This window comes from Venustampulla echinocandica, assembly GCF_003357145.1.
Source record: "Venustampulla echinocandica strain BP 5553 chromosome Unknown scaffold_1, whole genome shotgun sequence".
Taxonomy (NCBI): domain Eukaryota; kingdom Fungi; phylum Ascomycota; class Leotiomycetes; order Helotiales; family Pleuroascaceae; genus Venustampulla; species Venustampulla echinocandica.
Genome location: NW_022474206.1, coordinates 5,198,058 through 5,219,957, shown reverse-complemented (window position 1 = coordinate 5,219,957; position 21,900 = coordinate 5,198,058). Strand labels below are relative to the sequence as shown.

The 21,900-nt window shown below is 48.0% G+C and overlaps 7 protein-coding genes across 7 annotated transcripts; 3 read left to right on the top strand and 4 right to left on the bottom strand.

Annotated features, from left to right (window-relative positions):
- Positions 1-2,583: 2,583 nt before the first annotated feature.
- BP5553_04224 (putative AFG1-ATPase family protein) lies at positions 2,584-4,438 on the bottom strand (the record flags this gene model as incomplete). The annotated part of the gene is made up of 4 exons (XM_032012847.1): positions 2,584-3,466; positions 3,520-3,973; positions 4,030-4,113; positions 4,171-4,438. 4 exons carry the CDS (start codon positions 4,436-4,438, stop codon positions 2,584-2,586), a joined length of 1,689 nt encoding a protein of 562 aa, XP_031872540.1.
- Positions 4,439-6,807: 2,369 nt separating this feature from the next.
- On the top strand, positions 6,808-9,795 carry BP5553_04223 (uncharacterized protein; the record flags this gene model as incomplete). Its single annotated transcript, XM_032012846.1, has 5 exons — positions 6,808-6,891; positions 6,988-7,579; positions 7,634-9,207; positions 9,265-9,375; positions 9,433-9,795. The coding sequence occupies 5 exons, from the start codon at positions 6,808-6,810 to the stop codon at positions 9,793-9,795; spliced, it is 2,724 nt and encodes a 907-aa protein (XP_031872539.1).
- Positions 9,796-10,105: 310 nt separating this feature from the next.
- BP5553_04222 (uncharacterized protein) lies at positions 10,106-11,887 on the bottom strand (the record flags this gene model as incomplete). Its single annotated transcript, XM_032012845.1, has 2 exons — positions 10,106-11,409; positions 11,461-11,887. The coding sequence occupies 2 exons, from the start codon at positions 11,885-11,887 to the stop codon at positions 10,106-10,108; spliced, it is 1,731 nt and encodes a 576-aa protein (XP_031872538.1).
- A 444-nt stretch (positions 11,888-12,331) lies between these two features.
- On the bottom strand, positions 12,332-14,515 carry BP5553_04221 (Uncharacterized protein; the record flags this gene model as incomplete). Its single annotated transcript, XM_032012844.1, has 1 exon — positions 12,332-14,515. The coding sequence occupies one exon, from the start codon at positions 14,513-14,515 to the stop codon at positions 12,332-12,334; it is 2,184 nt and encodes a 727-aa protein (XP_031872537.1).
- A 197-nt stretch (positions 14,516-14,712) lies between these two features.
- Positions 14,713-15,495, top strand: BP5553_04220 (uncharacterized protein; the record flags this gene model as incomplete). The annotated part of the gene is made up of 4 exons (XM_032012843.1): positions 14,713-14,896; positions 14,973-15,136; positions 15,182-15,382; positions 15,475-15,495. 4 exons carry the CDS (start codon positions 14,713-14,715, stop codon positions 15,493-15,495), a joined length of 570 nt encoding a protein of 189 aa, XP_031872536.1.
- Positions 15,496-15,791: 296 nt separating this feature from the next.
- BP5553_04219 (Uncharacterized protein) lies at positions 15,792-17,923 on the bottom strand (the record flags this gene model as incomplete). Its single annotated transcript, XM_032012842.1, has 3 exons — positions 15,792-16,695; positions 16,757-17,469; positions 17,537-17,923. The coding sequence occupies 3 exons, from the start codon at positions 17,921-17,923 to the stop codon at positions 15,792-15,794; spliced, it is 2,004 nt and encodes a 667-aa protein (XP_031872535.1).
- Positions 17,924-18,321: 398 nt separating this feature from the next.
- Positions 18,322-21,599, top strand: BP5553_04218 (uncharacterized protein; the record flags this gene model as incomplete). Its single annotated transcript, XM_032012841.1, has 5 exons — positions 18,322-18,670; positions 18,719-19,457; positions 19,508-20,465; positions 20,511-21,031; positions 21,449-21,599. The coding sequence occupies 5 exons, from the start codon at positions 18,322-18,324 to the stop codon at positions 21,597-21,599; spliced, it is 2,718 nt and encodes a 905-aa protein (XP_031872534.1).
- Positions 21,600-21,900: the final 301 nt, after the last annotated feature.

Genomic DNA, 21,900 nt, shown 5'->3' with positions numbered 1-21,900 from the left:
GCGTGGTTCCGAGTGCTATGAAGGCCTAAAGGACGAGAAACAGGGGCCATTGAGTGGTTGCTGGTATGCTGAGCCACCATCTGACAGCAACAAGCCCCCGCCCATTTCTAATTCTGGCCCCCGGCGAAGGCTTGTCGTCGATCGTTAATTCAGACAATGAGGGCCGTGTTGGCTGTAGGCTTACTGTATAAATGGTCATCTTGAAAGAAGAAGAAGAAATGCAGAGGCATTGTGGAATGGCGACGGCTGTGGACCTTGAAGTCGCGGTGATGGAGCTGCGGTTGGAGTTGGAGTTGGCCTTGGAGTTGGCCTTGGAGTTGGAGTTGGCCTTGGAATGTGCTGGAGTGAGTTGGATCCTCCAGGATCGCAAGTTAGAGTCCCAACTTGCAAGTCCAAGTTATTATTACTCTTAACTGTGCCTGCCACTAGTGTGTGTGCCCGAGACCGCCAATAAAATGATGAGTTACGAGTTGCAACCTACGAACTACTTACCAAGTATTCTAATTTCCTACTCGTACCAACAGCCAGCCACGAAAGACCCAACGTACGAACTGCAAATGGGCGCGAAAGCCAAGCTCCACGCCGCAATTAATGGTTTGGAGAACTGTAATAGTGATAGTAATAGTTCTTCGTAAAGACAGGCCTGACCACATGAAACAAACATGCGGGTATCAACGACCAAAATGAGCAGCCCGCGACAGGCTTTAGGGGCGAAAGCTTTTCTAGAACACAGCTACTTCATGGCAACGTGGCGGTATAATCGACAGTCGAGACTCCAGGCTCCCGGCTCCGGACTGCAATATACAAATACCGAGATTGTCCTCTGTAGCACATGGCGTCTTTCTGCTTCGACTCCGCGGACTCCAAAACACATCCCACCAGGCTGCTAAACCCTGTGCGCTCTGGGTCACATTGACATCATTAGTGCACTGGCCCAAATGGATATTTATTCTAGGCAGGTGTTCAGTTGGCCGAGCAGTATTCCTATTCCCCGTCCCAGAGTTCCTTTAACTCAGCCGCCCCACGCGCCTCTCCCAGTTACTCAGCAAGTTCGTACGATTATCTGCGTACCTCTACTCGTAGATTGTTTGGCACGAAATTAGAATGAATAAGAGCTAGAGTCCAGCGCACTTCGAGGTAGGACTTGGAAGAGGCAGGGCCTAAATCCTTCGCCTCAAGGCGCCATCTGCTAGTCGACTAGGTAGTCTACCTCGTGCTTCGGTTTTGTACGAAGCACAAGCACTGCGGATTCCGGGGCGCTGTCATTTTGCCGAAGGATGCTAAATATAGCCGGAATGTTCGGTGGTTGATTGTTCCCTCTGACGAGGAAGACAAGACAAGACAAGTCGCAGGAAGACTAGTAAGATGCGCAGTCTCTCTTTACGATATACATCAGGTAGGTATATAAAGCACATACCTCCTAGGAACTCCCCAATATTAACGAAGTTCTGGAACGGTGAGAGCACGCAAGCGAGAGCGTGAATCGTCCCGTACCGCTTTCGGGTAGCCGCAGCGGGTTTGCAGCGGGCCGGGCCCGTCGGAAGCATCGTGGCCGTGGGAGTGTTGCATTTGCTATTGCGCCGGATACATCTCCGGTTCAATCGCGAGAGTTCGCCGAATGCCATGCCATAGGGATAACGTTAGCAACCTTCCGCTCACTCCTCAAACCACGTTTCTCTCCAGTGGAGGAATCAAAAGGGGCAATGAGGCTGGAAGGACCTCGTCAGTGCTAATTTCTAGTTCTGCATTCTCGTCCACCTAGCAAATTCCCATCCCAAGCATCTACACTTCTTCCCACCCTCAAGACACCTAAACATACGACGAAAGTCAGCAGTATCCAAGAGGTAAAACTAACTATCACGAACCCCCTCATCACTGCCTAGTACCCAAGTATCGGCAACTATTTCCCACCATCCTCACATAAACCTCGTACGCATCAGTAACCGCCCATGGCACATTCCCGAGCCTCCTGCCCCCTCCCCCAACACCAACACCACTCAGCCCTGCCCTCAGAAACCCGAATAACGTAAAAAAGCAAACAAGAGCGCATTGCACCGCAAACACACATATTTCGTTGCACATCGAACCTTTTAGCTCCGCCCTAAAGCAATGCAGTCAGGCCTCTGTTCCAGACTTCAGCAGCGGCCAAAGAGTCGAGGGCCAGGCGCGTGCGAATCAGCTTCGGGAACAAGAGACGGAGGAGTCCCGACCGTACGGAAGGGTTGCAGACCCCCCGTGGGCCCCGTGGGCTATTGTTGGGGGCGTTTTATGGGAGGGGCACAAAGACAGACGCTAAAGGGCAGGATGATGTTGGTTGGTTGGTTGGGTAAATGGACAGGAGATAAGATGTTGTGCAGATGTCATATGCGCATCCTCCGAAGGGGAATCTACCTACCCGGTACTTTAGATAGCTAACGAGAAGACCAATCTAACTGATACAGCACTATCTTACGACTAGTAGGGATGGATATTTTGCAGTTAAGGCAGTATTCATTGAAAGTATGAAGATAATATATCGAGTGGTTGGCCGCCCCAGTAAGCCAATTCTATGGTAAATTCTATAGCAGATTCTATCCCTCTCAATCACATAGTATCCTCCAACTGCTTACTCCTCGTCTTCTGCCAGTTATCCTTCTCCACCTTCCCACCGTCCTTCTCCAACCCCATCCCCCGCTCAATCCATTCCCTACTCCCCATCTCACTCAACCGACTCAGCGCCCTCGCAAAAGCAAACCTCTCCTCATCCCCACTAAAAATCGAGCTACTCTTCAACATTTGCATATTCATTCCTAAATCATCCATCATAGTCCGCATCGTATCATCAATATCCTCGCCAACCTCCTCCTGTTGCTTCCGATCCTCGCTATCATCCTTGATGCTCTGCTTGATCTCGTCTTTCGAGAGGAAGAGCTGCGTGAGCGGGACGGCAGTCGTGAGAACTAATTTTGCGCGCGATTCGTACACAGCATCTATGAAGGTTATGAATCTGCGCGCAAGGTCTCGTTGCTGGTGAGTCATGCCAGGTACGTTCGTCACGATAAAGGCGTCGTAGCTTCGCATCAGCTCGATATAATCAGCTGCGCTTGTCGGCCGTCCGATTAATTCGTCAAATGTGAACATGGCCGCCCTACCACTAACCATGGGGACATGTATTTCTCGACCCCACACATGCTGAGTTTCTGAGCGGGGTTTATCCTGCTCTGGGTCACCCAAGAAACGGAACCATTTCTCGGCATGGCTAGACGCGTGCGAGTCCAGTGGGGCATGGTATACGCCAGAGGGTGGACGAGGAATCTTGCGGTAGTCGGTTGGGGAGTCGAGGTTTATAACGTGGAGGCGGTTCTTGAGGAGGTGGATGCAGGGAATGAAGGATTCGCGTTGGATCCCGTTGAGGTAGAGGTCATCTGGGTGGCGATTGGAGGTCGTAACTAGGACAACACCGTGGGACATGAGGGCCTCGAGGAGTCTAATACTCATTAGTATATTATTAAAGCTCGAGGGACTGATAGGAACGCCTACCGCCTCAAAATCATTGCATCCGCCACATCCGTACATTGAAATTCATCAAAGCACAGAACATTCCCTTGCTCTGCAATATCTGCAGCAATAAACGGCACACCGTCGACATCATTCCCGTGCTGCATCTTCATCTTATGCAATCTCCTATGGACATCCTGCATGAAATTGTGGAAATGTATCCGTGTTTTCGATGTCACACTGCTGGGCAGGGTTTCGTAGAATAGGTCCATCAACATAGTCTTCCCGCTGCCCACATCGCCATACAGATACAAGCCTCGAGGTAGGCTATCCGGTATGTCCTGTAGCTTCTTTTCCTTGGGGGTAGTTTTGCCAAAGAGGCGCCCGAACACCGACGAGGACTCGGCTTTGAGGGATTCGAGAGAGGGGTGGATGATGGCCGGCGCAGTGTAATTTTTCAACTCGTCGTGGAGATGTTGCAGACTCTGTATTATACCTGAAGGGTGCGGTTAGCACATTGCCATTGTTATGTGCCCATGGGCTCTTCCTCACCTCTCTGGTGCTCATCATCTCTCAATCGGCCAGACTCAACGCGCTTTTCGTACTCCTGCATAGGACCATGATCCTGTCGGTTGACTACACAGCTTGTCAGAAGACTCTCCTCCAACTCTGCGGTTAGATATTGTCACATACCATTTTGTGCAGTAGCCAATGCCCTCCTTTGCCCCGCTACGAAGGTAGCAGGCAGGACAGAGAACACTCGCCGCGAGGGTGGCGAATTGGAACCAGCCAAAGCAGCGCTCGATCGAATCGTAATCTCAGGCCTTAGACCTCTCCCATGGCACTGCTGCTGACACAATGTGCAAACCCCGCGGGCCCTTCTTGTGAATCCATTCCCGACCCAAGAATTTCCTTGAACGAAGCGCCGCAGCGCGGTGGTGGGGATCGGTCGAGGCTTCATTTGCGTACGATATATATCGGTGAAATTCAAGTTCAAATGAGGGTATCTATAGGCGCATGTTGTACATAAATCGAAGGTATGAACGGACGCAGCACAAGTAGACGTGGGGGGAATATTGTAAGATTCAAGGATGCAGACAAAATCAGACTCATGACGCGAAGTTGTCTTGGGCTTCGGGATTGTGAGGAGCGAAAAGCGAAATTCAGCCGGCAGAATTGCCGAGGCCGGGGAGCCAGGAGCCAGAGCCTGGATTCCAGGGTTCGACGGCCCCTTGACGGGCTCTCCCGAAACTATAAAACTCCAAAACAACGGATCTGGCTTGAGTCAATCTCACCCTGGAAAGGTAGTTTTTGGGCTTATTCGCAGATTGTGAGCCATTTCACTTGCCAGCTGTGCGATAGGTTTCCTACGAACCGCAACAGACTGCATATTTTGGCTCAATAGTGCAGTATCTGCCAGTGTGGATTTCTGTATGCCGTGACCGGATACTTCCCATTAGGCCTCAGTTAAATGATTGAAAGCCTGCCGGAAAGGGCACATAACACACCAGGGCGATGTGACACACGAATGTGGCGATAGAGTCATAAGGACTCTTCACACCTGAAGTCGAGTCTTGGAGCCCCAAACGAAGTATGGGTATACTTCGTAGGCATATCCCCGACCTGGATCTAACGTGGATGCAAATACTACCTTTTGTCTAAAGGGCAACCTCTATAATTTTCATAAAAGGAGTCGACTCAAGCATTCACCGACATAGTTATAAATTTCCCTCCTGCAATCCATACTCACTGAGTCCTAGAATTGCCTATAGCTATTAACCATCTCTTACTTTATCTAGGAGCCGTGTTTTTCGTCCTCCTCTTCTTCCGGTCATCTATTTAGATGCTGTAAACATATCAGTGCAAAATATCTTCGTTCTGTTCCTTTCTTCTTGAGACTTTGCATCTATTTCGTCCGTTTCAAAATGATACCTATCCCCAGGAAACGAAAGTTCCCCATTCTCAGCCAGGCTTTATCCTCTTATTTTCGCACCGTTAGCAGTTCCTCGATGCCATTACAAGGAGCTGGTGGGTGGCATGTCAGCCTCTCGGCAAAGGACATCGACACTCAGTCGTGTACATGCGCCAATGATTTCTAATATTTCGTCTCAACTTGTTTCAACTCGTTTTAACTCGTTTCAACCTCTTACATACGCGGTCTTCAAGGGCATCATCTTATCCCGCATCTGCCAAGAGTCCAAGGATAGCAAGCCTTTGAGATCCTTTAACATGACTATGTGTTGATAATTTACTACATGATTGCGAGGAATATTTTCCTAAATATTGAGATATTAGGAAGCTAGCGAGGCAACTAAAACATGCATAAAGTAAATGTTAATATGAAGGATGGGCTGCAAGACTTATTTAGCTCCGCGACTTATTAATACTTCGAATTTCGGGAGGCCTATGGCTCAGGCAGGGGACAAAGCTCGAATGTACAGACTTCCGCTTGGACGCATTTAGTACTACAAAGGAAGACAATTGATAATATTTCTCAAGACTTCGATAATGTTCGCACCGGGAGTACATGGCTTTGATCTTCGTTCTCTGCTGTGATAATTCTAACATGTTGACCTCTCTTCTTGCCATGTTGAATCAACACATAATTTCAATTCAACGGCTCCAACCCACCTAAATCTAGATTCAATTAAACACTTTCTGGATCATATCAGGTCTAATAGGCTTACTCTAGCCGGAGTGCTCCTTATGGCCCAACATTACTCATGTCTTTTGTTCATATCATTCCAGAGCCATCTGAATTTTTATGATCTACGGCGTGGGCAATTACTGGGGAACTGCGGGATATGTTTTTACCTAAAGGTCGAGGTTTGAAGTAATGGCCTATTGTGAGCATTGGGCGTTTGAACTCGTCCTCCCGCCGTCGGATCTACCTGTTACGGTTGCTGATTCCTCGAGCATCAAGTAATACTTGGTCTATTTTAGCGCCGAGTCCTATCAGATGAATTTTCTATTCTAGTACGATTTGTTGAGCATTTATATTAGCAAAATTCCAGTTTTGATGATGCTTTCTTTACTTTCGACAGATTCTAACCGGCGATTGACGCGGCTCTATGGCACCTTCCCCAATTTACTTGACAGAGACTTCCCAGAAGGAAGGAACGACTCTCCAGGACTTATATAATGGAAATGAACCTAGATGCGACCACTCGTTTCTTTCGTAAACATCAACATAACATCTCTTCATCTTCATCACTATCACATTCGCTATTGGATTTGTATCAGTATCGACTTTGCAGCCTCTGCACACGCTGCGGAATTCTACATCAACCGCGCCCTTGTTCACGGTAGCCGCATTCTCCTCGTTGGATGATGCCGTCCCCTCGTGAATATCTAGGCACGTTAGCCTCAAATACGAGAAGTGAGGAGGAGGAAGTCCTGGAATGGCTATTTCACGTAAGTGATATGGAGAAAAATTGCCTTGAGGTGGGTTCTATCATAAATGCGGGTGTGGAAGCCGATCAGTTCTGTATGGAGCTGACCTGCGAACAGGATGCTGAGCCAGTAGCTCATTATGATCTCAATTCAGCAACATCATGGCCGCGGCGGGCATCACCTCTACAGCACACAACTGGCGCGCCAATTTCTACCGCGAGTGCTCCGGCCCCACCAGGGTCGCTATCTTCAGAGGCTACCGTTATTAACATGTCAAATTCGGATTCCGAGCTGGACGCCTCCAATAATGAGTACTCACATAACACGCTACATCATACTACCCAGCTACCAGAAGCATTCGGGTCGGAGAGCGAGACCATTCAACAGGAAAACTATTTGCCATCCATAGCCCTCCTTCCACCCCGTATAGACTCAACTCCGCTTGAGATTGGTGTCGATGAAAACCTTGATGAGCATGATACTCCCGATCCGCAGATGGCGACAAAAACCGAGAATGTCCCAGATATTGACTTGGAGAGTAATAACTCTCAGTCCACCCTATCAGAGTCATATTCTACTTTGGGCCCTATGCAAGAGAGTCCGGTCCCCAATGCTGCTAAACCTGGTCAGGAAATTGCAGAGGGTATTGAACCACTGTCTAGTGTAAATCCGCCGCCTATTCCTTCGTCGTCATTGAATTTTCAGAGCCGTATGTATATTGTCGAAGAGTCTACTATATTAAACGGAATTAATGATTAACTAGGCCATGGCGGGTCCATGAGTGACAAATGTGATTTCCAAGCGGCCGCCCCAGTTTGGAAGCCAGCTGGCCAGTCACCTATGATTGATGAAGAGGCACAATTTATGGAACAATATCCGAACTTGGAGTTTCGGGACCCTGTACCTCCACCAGAACCTCATGGGGATGGTGGCACTAACCAGTCCGGGGGGTCTTTTCCTTCTTGTTCCTCCTCTAGATCGGAAGACTCAGCGGAGGAGGGGCCGGTGCCACAAGCGCTGAAGGTGTATATAAGTCACGAGGCACACAAAATAGCACTCCAAGTGGCAGACGGAGTAGCGCACAAAGCAGCAGATACTTTTAAAGCCATTGTATTTCAATGGGCCGCCGATACGGCAGAAGAACTAGCCCAGGGAGTTGTAGCTGGTGCTGAAAGAGCTGCTGGTATATCATCACCACATCGGCCCATGGTTGGTTCACAAACTGAATCGGCAGCACCCTCTCCCGAAGGCCCATCAGTTTACTTTACTCCCGAACCCGGCTCTATATTACCAAGTATCAAAGTTCATCCGCCGGTTACAAAATCTCGGCCCTACAGTGATAACGTCCAGGCACCAGGCCCAGAGAAGCTGCTGGCGCACGTTGTAAACTCATTTATACGTGAGAAGGACAAAGTGGTAGCGGATGCAGTAAGGTCCCATATCAACCTTCAGCTGCAAAAGCTTTCGAACGCAGCGTTAGTTATGAAGGCGGCACTGCGAACCTCTAGAGCCCTAGTTCCGGTCGCAGCGAGTGGTACAATCCCAATGAATATAGATGAACAGGTGCCAGGATATACCACGGGAGGCTCATTGCAACTGACTCAGAAAATGCATAATGCAATAGACGCTAGGGCTGTAACAATGATGAATAGCCATGACATATATCTCGCCGGGGTGGCCACTAGCCATGGAGATGTTTCAATTGCACACAGTTCAAGATGTGAATTAGATTACTTCTTAGAAAGCATCAGAGAACACACGCGTCTTTTCGACCCCGAATCAAACGCCCAGCAAATCATACTTGGAGCGGCATCCAATCCACCTATAGAAATGCCTAGGCGAGCAGAAAATCAAGAGATGCCAGCTCCTAACTTTGGCGACTCCCTTGGATCTCCCGACATCTTCATAGCTCACGTACCAACTCTAGATTTCACAGTGATAGGAGATAACCTAACAAGGACTAAAGAGACCATACCTCCCACAGGCAAGAGGTCAAGCCAAACCAATCGAGCAGTAGCAAGAGTCAATTCAAGACACCGAAGACGCCCGGCGCATCCTGCCAGATACACGCATAATCAAAAACCGAACACCACAAGTCTAGCAAGATCACTCATTCTTTGCTACTTGTTTTTACTAGCCATGCCAGAAGAGGTCCCAATGAATATATTTTTCCAGGCAAGCTCTGAGGCTGACAACATCGGAGCAAGCAGCCTGGATGACAGCCCGATCATGAGAGCTCTGACAGAAACAGCCTTTTCAAACCGATATTGGGCATTGGATTTCACCTCATTGCACTGCTACGAATGTATTGACCAAATCATGCGAGAAAGAAAGCGAGTGAGTAAATGTGGCAACGAAAATTGACAACTATTGAGACTAACGGAGCTCTGAAAGGCTTTCCTAAAGAGATGGGCTATGAAAATTAAAAATACCGTTGCAAATCTCAATCACTGCGCAGCCTGTCGCTGTGAGCATTCTCACCTTTATTGTGACCACAGCAGCGAGGTAAGGCCATACTAAGATGATACAATATAATATGAGCACAGTTGACTCTTGACGCAGTTTCATCAATGGCTCCATTCATCCGGCAACAAGGTCGGGCGCTTACAATACATTCGCCTCACGTCGAGGTCGTATTCATCAATAAATCCAGAGTCGCTGGCTTCAGCAATTAACATTCTCAAGAAACATGCCCATAACCTTCTTGGTGCACAGGTCGATCTTTATATTCCCGGAACCCCAGAGCTCCAGATTACGGATAAAGGCCAGATAGGAAAATTAGTCCACTGTTTCGGGGAACTGGAGAAGCTTCTTCCCGCCGAAGGAAGACTACAAGTTCTGGGGCTGGAGTTCCATCCTAAATTAGGGAAGCGTTGGGGAAGTGCTCGTCGGCCGTGGTGGGTTGGTACCGGCGGTAGAGGTTAATTAGGCACCACATTGTCTCGAGTTGATCATTAGCTTCGGCACAAGAAGAGTTTGGATCCCTGCTGCAACCGATTTTGAGGCGGAATCGGCGATGGAACCGGTATGTAAGCGCCTTTGTTGCACCTGTTATCCTCTAGTATGGCTCTGAAGTCTTTCTCGGGACTTCGCAAGCGTAGGGCGAACCTTTTTGTAAATCAGCATGAAAACAAGCGGATTTTCAACGTGTGAAGCGATGGAGCTCTTGCCATATGTGATACCCACATCAAATGTCCAATCTTACTCATCAAAGAGATTAAAGCTATAAATATTTTCAAAGCATATATCTGAAATGTACCCGAGACTTGGTATTCAAATGACCCTCATCACCAATTTTCCCATATACCACCTCTTGTCCCTCGGCCACAGCCCTATTCTTCCACCCCAGATAAAATCGCAACCCCAGAGCCAGGAACGCAACGATCACCATACTCCCAGCACAAACACTCATACCTCTCACATAAAGAGGTCCATCAGCCTCAGGATACAGCCTTGTCCCCACCAATGGCCCGCACTGTCCAACGATCTGCAAAACCGCGAAACCCGCACCCTGCCTACTCTCATTCTCCTGATTATTAATAGACCACGTAATAATAATCGTAATAACACTAAAGAACCCCACACATGCAGGATATATTCCCGCGTATCTCCACCAGATGCCCCATCCTCGGTGTCCCGCTAGGGCTACGAATGCGTACCCGCAAGCTGAGAGAAGAGCATGAGCAATTATAAATGTGCTGCGAGTGCGGAGGCGATCGGAGGCGTACGCTGTAAGAATGACGACGAGGAAGGAGAGGAGGTAAGGCGGTGCGGAAAGGGCTTGTGATGTTAGGGGGGTGTGGCCCATAGAGTGGATTATCGAAGGTAGGAAGACGGGCATGGAGGAGAACGCCATGTTGGTAAAGAAGAACATTAGGGCTGTGAGGTAAGTTTGTGGAGAGGTCAGCGTGTTGAGCATTTCCTTGACATTCAGGCCACAGCGGTTTGATGTTCCTGAGTGGGAAGACGCGAGTTTTTCTTTGCGTAGGCGGAGACGCGCCACTTTCTTTTCGCGCTGTGTCAGGTAATGTGCTGTGCTAGGACTGTCGGGGATTATGTGCCAGGCTATCACGGCTACGAGCACGCTTGGGAAGCCTTCGAGGAGGAAGAGCAGGCGCCAGGACGCGATGGGACAGCGTTTTCCCAGAGCTATAATGGCCCACGCCAACGTGCTTGCAAAAGACGTTGCCAGCGGTGCGGCGGATATGAAGTATCCTGTCCGTAGAGCCAATTCTTCCCTTTTGAAGAAGAATGATAGGTAGAACGGTATCCCAGTGAACCCAGCTTCCCCAATCCCCAGTAGAAATCGGAGTACGAGAAGGTTGGCAAAGGATGTCGCGATTGACTGTAGGGAGGCAATTATACCCCATGATAGGACTATGGCTGTTACGTAGATGTGTGCTGGAATGAGTTTCCAGAGTATACTCATCCACTCGAAGGAGATATATGCGATGTAGAAGGCTGTAAGCACCCATTCGTATTTATTGGAATCGAGATCTAGATCAACATCTAGGCCTGCTATTTTGGCGTTTCCAATGTCTGCGGAACTATGTTAGTAGATGTGTGATATGATAGGACCAGGGATTGTACTTGATCTATCCAAGAAGCTCAACATATATAATAAGGCAACAAATAACACCAATTTCCGGTCAAATTTCCTCACAACTGCCCGTTCCTCATCTGGGGTATATAACTGGTAAGATTGTACGGTCGAAACACTGGCTCTGCGCCTCCGTCCGTCGGTACGGTATTCGCCCTCGTCCTCGTTGCCCTTGTCGTCTTCATCATAATCCTCCTCCTCCTCCGCATCCCACACCTTCCCCCGATCCTTAGCAACGCGTTGCAACTTGAAGCTCTTCCCAAGCTCATCCATATCTAAGTCTGAATCTTCCGAGTCCGACTGAGGTGTTAGCCTCGTATGTGACGTCTCACTCGACTCGGGGGAGACATCCGAGGCGGGCGCTGGCATTTCGTGGAATGGTTCGAGTGCACCACGCTGGGCAGTGTGCGACTCCATGGCAAGGAATTAAGATGCCCAAGGATGGCCAATCACCTGGCGTTTTGGGAATATGCCCATGAATTGGCGCATCGTGGAAGCTGGAATGATTGATGTCGATGCGCCTCTTGAAGTTGGTAGAACCGAGTTATCGGGACCCTGTCGTGGCGGATACGTCCGAATGCGGGGTAGCCGCCGGCTTGGCATACATATACTCTAAAGGGGTAAATATACAAACCCAAAGCCATGAACTCCAAAATAGGAGGATTTGATTTTGACCATGAGCCATATTGCCATCACATGGTGGCCCCATCTTACAGGTCTTAACTCACCCATATACTGACCCCCAACAAGCGGATGCCGGGAGGAATGGCCGTCCTAATATTGAGCAAATAAGTTATCAAGCTCACATCTCATATCTGATTGTTTAGAAGTATTTCTGCTCAGCAGCTATTCCTTCTATATTTACATTCCCCAAATTTCATCCCACCTCCCTTGATCTCCCTCAATAGGTCCATCCAGCCTGCCAAACCTAGCAGGCTGAGCCGTATTCGCCTCGGGCAGACAAACCCATTCCCTTATACTTCCAGGTATCTCTTCGCGAACATGGCTGATGCATATTAGAGCCTGATCTTTGCTCAGGCCCCCGACTTTCGCCAATCCAGCCTTTGAAATAGCGGATTCCACTATGTTGTGCCCCTGAGAGCGGGGTTCACTTGGGTTGGAATCATATTTCCGGGCGGCGTACGAGAACGTTTTCTCCTCGCCATGCCCGAGGAAAAGAAGGCAGCGATCTCGTACTTGGTCATCCATACCACTGAAGGCTTCGTCTAGGATGACAAGATCTGGTTGTTTAACGATTGCACGAAGGAATAATGCGACTCTCTGCGAACCAAATGGTAAACCGCCAAACAAAAGCTCATCTGCCCAAGCTGGACGTTTGGCAACTTCTGCTGCTAGTTCCCCCTCGTCGCCCTGGCGTCGACTGCCTGGACGAAGGTCTTCTTCGAACCACCGTAGACAAGCATTTATTCTGTCATTTGCAGAAGCATCTAATTTTGGAACGCCCTTAAACGTGTCAGACCACGCATTCTCAAGGACCTGACGAAGAGTCAAGGAGCGTGGAATATGGTTATGGATTTCTGGGCTTGAGTGACCAATTCGTGATTGGATACCAAAGATGGATATCCCAGGTTGGCCCGGTTCTGGAAGTCGCGAGCGACCAAATAGTCGTATGGGAAGGGAGTACGTTTGAGGATGGTCTGAGCAAATGAGCGAGAGAATTGTTGTTTTACCGGAACCGTTGGGTCCGAATATTCCCCATCTCTGCCCACGTCTCAGCTGCCACCAAAGCCCATCACGAGTTTCACCTTCAATCTCTTGCCTCCAATTACCTAGAACTATTTTGTTTCCATATTTGATCTTGATACCTTCCATTTCAACCAAGGGTTCACCAATATCCGCTCTCTCGATATCATGCAACCTGTAGCCATCCCTGCTCATAGTAGTGAGTTGAGAATCGGATTTCTGAGATCGCAATCCAGCAAGGGTTTTGTCAGGGACACTCGATTGCTCCTGATTTTGGTGAGATTTGTTCGCTCGCCTGGCCGGAGACTCAAGCCCATTAACAATGCCTCGCTCGGTCAATGTATGGCCCACTTCGTGTAGTGAGTGTATAGGCATACGCATGTCAGGTTCCACCTTGGCTTGCTTGACATCATTAATATATCCTCTCAATTCTTGCAAAACAGCTTGTTTAGACCCTTGAAAGGCAATTTGACAGTTTCCCTTGAGATATATCAGGTGCGTAATCCACTCAGGAATCGGGTCTTGGGGCCTGAGAGCTAAGACTAATCTTGGCGCATTTGCCTCTGCCAAACCCCTTAACATTGGGCTTAACGTCAGCAATGTCGGGGGATCCAGACCCATAAAGGGCTCATCCAACAACAACACTTCGGGCTTGCTTAACAAGGCCCTCGCAATTCTAGCCCGACGGGTCTGACCATTGCTGAGATTTGACACCGGCATATCAATCAAATCACCAAGTCTTAGGTCCCTGATGACTTGCTCCAAGCTAGCAACATCAATCTTCTCGCTAGCATCCTCGAAGGGATTTAATTCTGTATTTCCGCGAAGGTAGTCCAAAACGCTAAAATCGTCCATCTCCCTGCGTGACTCATACCTCGCACTTAGATATGCGCCCTTTGGAGCCTGTGTGCCAAGTCCTTGTTCTCCATCAAAACCAACTCTTTTTATAGCTCGATCCGGAATTCTCAATTGGTGGTCTTTTTGCTCGATTTCATCAGAATTTAGGTACTGGAAAGACCGCGCCGATGGGGGGACACACAAGTGCTTCCCACTTAATATTTGTAGAAATGTTGTTCTGCCAGAAGAAGACGGGCCCAAGATAGCCCAATGATGGTTTGGTGATGCAAACGACGGGAGCTCGAAATTAAGATTCTCAAAGAGTGGGAGATTGGGATTGGGATTGAGATTGGAAGCTGACTGGGCAAGTGTAGAGTTTGGATGGTGTCGGTAGAAAGTGCCATTGGAAATGCGAATTATCGGTGGTCGAGCTGCTGACGTGCCATATTTGCGGTAGGAAGTCGGCCACGGGAGCTCAATCAATTTTCCTGGTGATCTTCTCATTGTAATAAGTTGTGTTGTCCCATGAGATGGTTTGGACTCGAGCTCAGATTGTGTAATATGAAGGTTGTCCACCAACGCGGGGCCGAAGATAAGCCGTTATTTCCGTAGTGGGCGTTACCATGCCATGTGCCGAGGTGTGGTCCTAGTAAGTTGGTTACGGAGTATTTGGGAGAGTTCTCAGCCAATTAGATGGCCAGATGTTGTTAGGAGGAAAGCTTTTTGGGCATGAGTTCCAAAAGAAAATCGGCTTCTGTGAGCAGATGGATATTCATGAGGAATGCAGCGCTATCAAAGGAGCGTTCGAGTTTTCAGCTCTTCTTCGGCAGCCTCCGCATGTTCTCAAGGAAGAGAAGGCGAAGGCAGTCTTAGAAATGCTTGATCGTGTTGAGTTGCAGGCAGGACGCAATCATCTGGTCCCTCCCATTAGAACAAAAGAAGAGAACGACAATTGATGTAGAGCTATGCGCGAAGCCGACGAGCTTTCTCTTTTTGGATGAGCCTACCAGTGGCCTTGACGGTCAAGGGGCTGTCAATATTCTCAACCTGCTCAGAAGGCTTTCAGGAGCAGGTCAGGCCATTCCCTGCACCATTCATCAAGCTACACAGGAGCAGTTTGCTTTGGTAAGTTTTCTGTACTTAATAGAAGGTCAATTCTGACATCTTTAGTTCGACAACGTATTAGCATTGAACCCAGGAGGAAACACCTTTTACTTTGGTGCGATCGGCAACTCTGGCGAGACCACCTTCAAATACTTTGGAGATTACGGTGTCCCGGTAGAAGGTGGTAAGAACGTGGCGGACTTTCTCATTGAAGTTGGCGTGGGTATTCTGAAGTCCAACGAAAATTCTCACCTTGATTTCAACCAAGTATGTCATCTTTCAAAGCTCGAAAAGAGAACAATATAAGAGCACGTCTAGTCTAAGCTTTCTAAGACTAAGTACTTACATTTCATATAAAGTTTAAACCCGGCTTCTCATAATATAATAGTCGAATAACATTGATTTAGGCTAGATATAGTAGATATAATAAGTAGCTTCTCTATAAAATATAGTAATAGCGACTAATTAAGATTATAAATAATATATGGAGCAAATAGGCAATAACGCCGTATAAATAGCTTTACTTTACGACTGGACAGAATTAGATTCATTATTACTGTACACCAATGTGTAGGCTATCTAGATCGTACAGGAAACAGTATACAACAGCGATACGGGAGTTATACCTGGCTAATAGCCGTTGGGGCCTAATCAAAAGGTATTAAGACAAAAAGCTCTAAAAATGCGCCATAACTAGCATCTCCAGTGGCCGCGCAACATTTATATACACAGCTTGCGTAAACTTCGTGTCTGCCCAGTTCAGTTTCCTGTCAAAGAGGCCAAATATACACCATTTGATAATAGGTGACATCCTGGGTTCTTCTTCATCGACTGTGTCTAGCCAGTCGATGGCCGTCAGAAAATCTGTCCCTCCGATGGCTTGCCCGTCCGAAGAAAGATGCTTTTTGCGTAGGTTAGTCTGACTCTCAATTGCTTGACCCCAGCAAAGTTCCAGAAGTAATATTCCGAAGCTGCTGAGATTCGCCCGCGGTTGAGTGTGAGTTTGGTCTTCGGTGGTCATATTTTCTGACGAACAGTTGCTATTCTTTGTCGACGAGAATGAATGATTGATATAAGGCTGATCAATAAGGACTTCGCTTCCATGATAGTAGAAGAGGATGTTACTTTTGTTCAAATTCCCGCTGAGCCAAGGAGTGGTCTGCAATTGTAAGAGCGACGATGCCAAGATACATGCAACTTTATATCGCTTTTGCCTGGTCAACCTTAAATGCCCATCGGTTGCGAGCAATTTCTCGAGACTAATGACCTCAAAGCTTCTAGAATCTGCTACTTCTTCAGTTAGGCAACAAAGTTCATGCCTCTGCTTTTCGTGATCGGAGAGGTAGCCTAATCTGGTGGCTTTCGGACTGAGGTCTTTCAAAGCAGAGCATAAGTCGTTAATTTCGACATCTGCGCAAGACTCTTCTGCTGGTGATGTCATTTGAGGAAGTGATTCAGGTTGACTAAAGGAGGTTGTTGGAGTCTTTGTGCGCGTGGTGTCTTCGGGTTCCGCAAGTAAGTCCATTGCAAACCTAGCCCCCTTTTTAGCCTTTGGCCGAGGATTGAGATTTATCATGCTCCTGCTCAATATTAGTACCATTGCGCAAAGTCGTATTTTAGCCAGGGATAATTTGGGCGTACTCGCAATAGCGATTCTCTATAAAACTCTCTGTTCTATTGGACGTCGAGATGCTCGAGCTCGTCAAATTCGAATTGCTCTTCGTAAAATTTGATCTAAAGCTGCTGAACCGAGAAGGTATTAAAGAAGAAGCAGAATTGGTACCTGGGGGTACGGGAAGTATGGTAGCAGTCAGCTGCGAAGATGACCTTGATTCAAAATCTGTTCTTAGCGGGTCCAAGTATGAGCCTTGAAGAGGGGAAGGTTTCGGCCTTTGGAGAAGGGGAACTGAACGGCTTGTCGATTCTTGTAGAATTATAAGCACCCTTCGATGAGAATAGAGGTTCTGGTTTTCATTCTTTGACAGGGCGAAAGCACCAAACGTCATAGTGAATTGAGAGGACCAGTCATCTGCTGCACGTTTCTGCAGCTGAAGTCCCGTAGCATGTATTCCCTCACAGTTGCACTTCCATCCATTCTTAATTGCTGAATGAAGGTTTACTGCGTGACGTCTGATGCATTCGAAGAACTTTGCCCACGTTGTATCTTTCGAGATAGCTTTTGTGTTGTGGGGATCTTCATCGTCGGTGCTATCGAGCAGATTGAGTAGGCGTTTGAGACTCTGAATCCTTTTCTCAAGCGATTGAATTGTCCGTGTGCCATTTTTGCTGAAGCTTAATTGTATTCTCTTTGCTTGGTATTTCCATTGCTTTTCTCCAGGATGGGCCCAGTCGACCTATCAAGTGGTAGATTGTTAGCCTTGGCCACCAACTATGCGGCGGCGAGGGATATGGACAACATACACTACCATTCTTTAGACTCATCATTGCCTGCAACTCTTGCATGTCTTCCTTCATTGCCCTCAATATGTCCATACAAGCATCGTAAGACTCTCCTAGTCGCGATCTCATCGCATCGACGGTATCAGGATGGCTCCAGCCTGCATAGTTCGGCACCGTCAACAGTCTCTGCTTCTCCTCAGGCGGTAACTGCACTCTGATCAAAAGCTTCTTCAACACGAGGTGGAACAATTGTCGCTGAATATCGACCGAAGTGATAAAGTCACGGAACACGAATTTGAACCGCATCCACCTCACCAGCGGCTCGAAGCCTTTCTTGTAGTGCTCCGCGGCCGATATAACGAGGGGCAAGCCACCTAGCACGAATCCAATGATCTCGATGCCGGACATGCTGTCAAGTGTTCTCGCACATGGCCTATCTCCCGGAAGGCCTCGAGATTCTCATCCAAAGTTGTCGTCGTGAGAGATTGATGTTCGAATTTTGGCCTCCACGACCCCAACCCTCGTCGCGGGGAAGTTAACGTGGAGGAGAATCATTGGTCATAAACTCTCGAGGAGGCGCTGACATTCAAAAAGCGTAGGCGGCTGCGATTAACGACCGTTCTTTAACTTCTCGACATCAATATCGAAGTAGAGCGCATTAAAACCTTCAAGTCTGTCTCAGACCCAGTGGTTTGGTTCACTATTGTCTCACTCCCGATCGACTGATGTGATTCATGTCTGCTCCTGGCTCACCTCATACACGGCTGCCGGGGGCCATGACCTAAACAGCTTGCAACCGACTCAAAATGGCTCAATCAGTACCACAGGACGTTCAACAACGGCTCCTGATAGACCCCAGTCAACCCACCTTAATTGCTCCCAAGGCGAGAACTTGTCTTGGCTATCTCGAAAAGATATGTGATACCTTGCGTATTATTACGCCAGACCAAGCGATTAAGGTTGGTTTTGAACGAAATACCGCACTTCTTAATTTCCAAGATGCCATTGCAAAATTCCAAGCATGGGGTGTTAGTATTGCTGCCTTTCGTAGCGAAATGCGCCCAATGTCCCTCGATTTTCGACTGCGAGACGCACTTGATATTCGAAAACGCCTGTGCCAGGTACTCGAGGAACTTCGGGAATATTTAGAAGATTGTCAGTGATGTGTCTTGTGCTTCTATTATACTCGCTAACTTGCCACAGCAACTCAGATTGTCTCTGGACAGAGAGTCAACCATACATGGGGAGATATCACGAGTGACAGCGACTCCGATGAAGAAGGACAAGAACAATCGCACGAGGTGGCAAACGCCGCGAAATCAGGTGAGGTTGAGTCGACTTCAGAGCTTCAGGAATTGTGCATTGCCATCAATGCTTCTATCGTGAACCTGATGAAACTTTCCATGCTTATCCGCGAGTCATCAAAGCGTGATGATTACGCCAAAGCGGCTTCTCGGTATAACACATGGAACCCAAGTTCAGATATCGGCCACGTGCAAGAGAAATATGGGTCTGCGAAAGAGAGTAGTGATTGGATGCTCAAACGTCTCGGAAAGGCAATCACAAGGCGACGGCAATTCTTGACATATCGGAAGGAACATCACGGAAAGTTGACGGGAGATTGGGGTGAGGATATCGATGTTGTTGAGGAAACGATTCAAGAGGACAAAAAGCCAGCGAAATCGATCGCACAAACTCAAGCCACAACCTTCGTGCCAAGTATGATTCCGCCGGAGGAAGACGGGTCGGACGTCGCTTGTTCTTTTGGATCGCAGACCTCCTATGAAGCAACTGAAGTCGCCAACGAAGACGGCCCGACCAAGTTGATGGTCCCCCTTCCGCCAAAGTGGGCTTTCGAAGATGTGCCATTCGAGTATGGTGAGCCTTTTCAGTGCCCCTTTTGCTACACCGAACAGGTAGTAAAGAACAAGAACGCGTGGAAGTAAGAGCCAGCTACCATTCATAAACATTTCACAGCTGACACATAGGAAGAAAACATGTGTTCTGGGATTTGAAACCATATGTATGCACTTTCCAAGAATGCGCAACGAGAATGTTTCGCAGCCGCAACGAGTGGTTTACCCACGAGCTTCAGTGTCATAGACGCGAATGGGTGTGTCAATTTTGCCAACACGATGCATTTCCGACCGCAGAAATGTTCTCTAAACACGTAGTTTCTAAGCATCCAGCTATTCTAGCTGGATCAAAGATAGAGGCCGTGATATTACAGAGCGAAGAGCCTATTGCAAGGATTCCGGTAAATGCTTGCCCACTATGCAATGAGTGGGAAACGCACCTTTGTGACTCGAAACAGGATTCAAAGAGACTACTCTTGAATGATGGGGAAATTGTCGAGCCATATGGAACTCCCAAGCAATTTCGAAGACATCTTGGACGTCACATGGAGCAACTAGCTTTGTTTGCCTTGCCAGTGAAGGGGAGTGATGAGTTGGAAAATGAGAGCCTAGATGAACAGGAGGAAGATGACACAGATCCTGGCGACCAAGAAGACTTACTCAAGCCCCAACCTGAAGGTATGGAAGGATTTACAATTTTTAGTCCGGGTGATCCAATGTTCGAGGCTATTACAGACGACGGCAATGCCTCAGAGTTCAGCTGCGGCACTAATAACGAAAGTAAATATGATTTTAAGGACCGAGCACAGCTTGAGAGCGATATTCAGCTTGAGATTGCCAAGAAGCAACTCGAATCCAACCGCACAGCTACTTCCGAGACCAGCCATGAGGATCAACGCAAACTTGACCAGCGTGATAGTGATAGTGAGATTCGGCGTCTTGAAGTCGACCTGCAGAAATTTAAAAATGAGGAAGCCGATGCGCTTGCAAAGGCAGCGAAGAACCCGGAAGCTGACAGAAGGAAGCCTGTCAAGTTCAAGGATGCTGTGGGCCGTAAATTCAGCTTTCCTTTCCATCTCTGTGTGACATGGGCTGTGAGTTTTCGCCTTTCCATGCATTAATAAACTAACCTTGTTTAGGGCATGGAAGACCTGATCCGACAAGCATTCCAAAACGTCGATGTGGTTGGCCCACATGTCCAGGATGGTCATTATGACCTCATTGGTCCGAATGGTGAGATCTTATTACCTCAAGTGTGGGAGACAGTGATAGAGCCGGATATGTCAATTACGATGCATATGTGGCCAATGCCTGAACCTTCTAATCGAGCGAGCGGCCCGCCTCCACCCCCGCCTCCGCCCCCAGCGGGGTTGCCAGGTGGTCCGCGTGGCCCGCGAAAAGTCCCGAGGAAAGGTTTCTTAGGGTGGCAAGGACAAAAACCACTTATTCCATTACAAAGAAGAGCCAAAATGGGTTCCTCGTCCACAGCAGTTGAAACAAGTCAAGCTTTAAACGATGCTAAGGATATAAAAGGTGACATTATAGATGAGGATAGGGAAGAGTTTGATCTTCGTCAAGATAAAGATCAGGAGGTCGAAGTGAAGAGTACAGGTAATAGGGCAGTTAAATCAGATTTTCCTTATATCGAGGAGGTGATCTGGTACTGCTGCCAGTGTGGATCGGCTGTGCATATGTACGATTTCGACACGGCTTGTTTAGGGTGTCACAGGCATCGTTGTGGCTCATGCATTTCGGAAGTGCGTATGATTCCCTCAAACCGCTAAGACGGGACTCTCAAGTTAATCCTAACGCGTATTGGATTTTATGTGCACGTGACTTTTGCTGGGACTGGTAAAATGGAGTTGGATTAGATAATTTGAGGGCTTTGATTTTAATTCTTTTACTTGAATTGCGTTCGAATATCTGCTATAAAACGTCTCTACACTCAGCTTTGGTAGAAACTGAACCCCCAAAACGAAAATATCAAACCAGGCGAGTGCCAGTCAGCCGCCACCACCCCCACCGTCTTTCCAGTCAACGGTTTTTCTGTGCAATGCACAAAATCCACCAAAATCAGGTCGCCTAATATTACCCTTCAAAGTCCCATCTTGAACAATATCAAACAGCCCTTCCTCAAGCAGATCGAAAGAGTCGTTGCTAGTCTGGTAGTACGCTCTTATTTTAGCGAAGCTGCAGCTGTTCTGTATAGCGCTGCTGGTATGCTGTGAATTGATTAGCGTCGACGATTCGTCCTTTGGAGGAGATTGAGGTGCATTTAGACTTATGCCCTCAATAATCAGCACCTGAGCATTTTTATCGTTCGGCGCTAATGAGATCGCGCAATTTTTTGTAGACAGCTTCAACAACTGTTGATAGAGCGGTAGTTGCTCACTTTTCAATAAGCGTTGCTAGGTCGTAAGTGTCGCCGCCAAATAGCCTGGTAAATGTGTCGTGGGATTTGATCTGCCACCCGGTCCATCCAAGCACCGACTTGCTCTAAGTCTCCCCTACAATGCTCTGGCTTTCGAG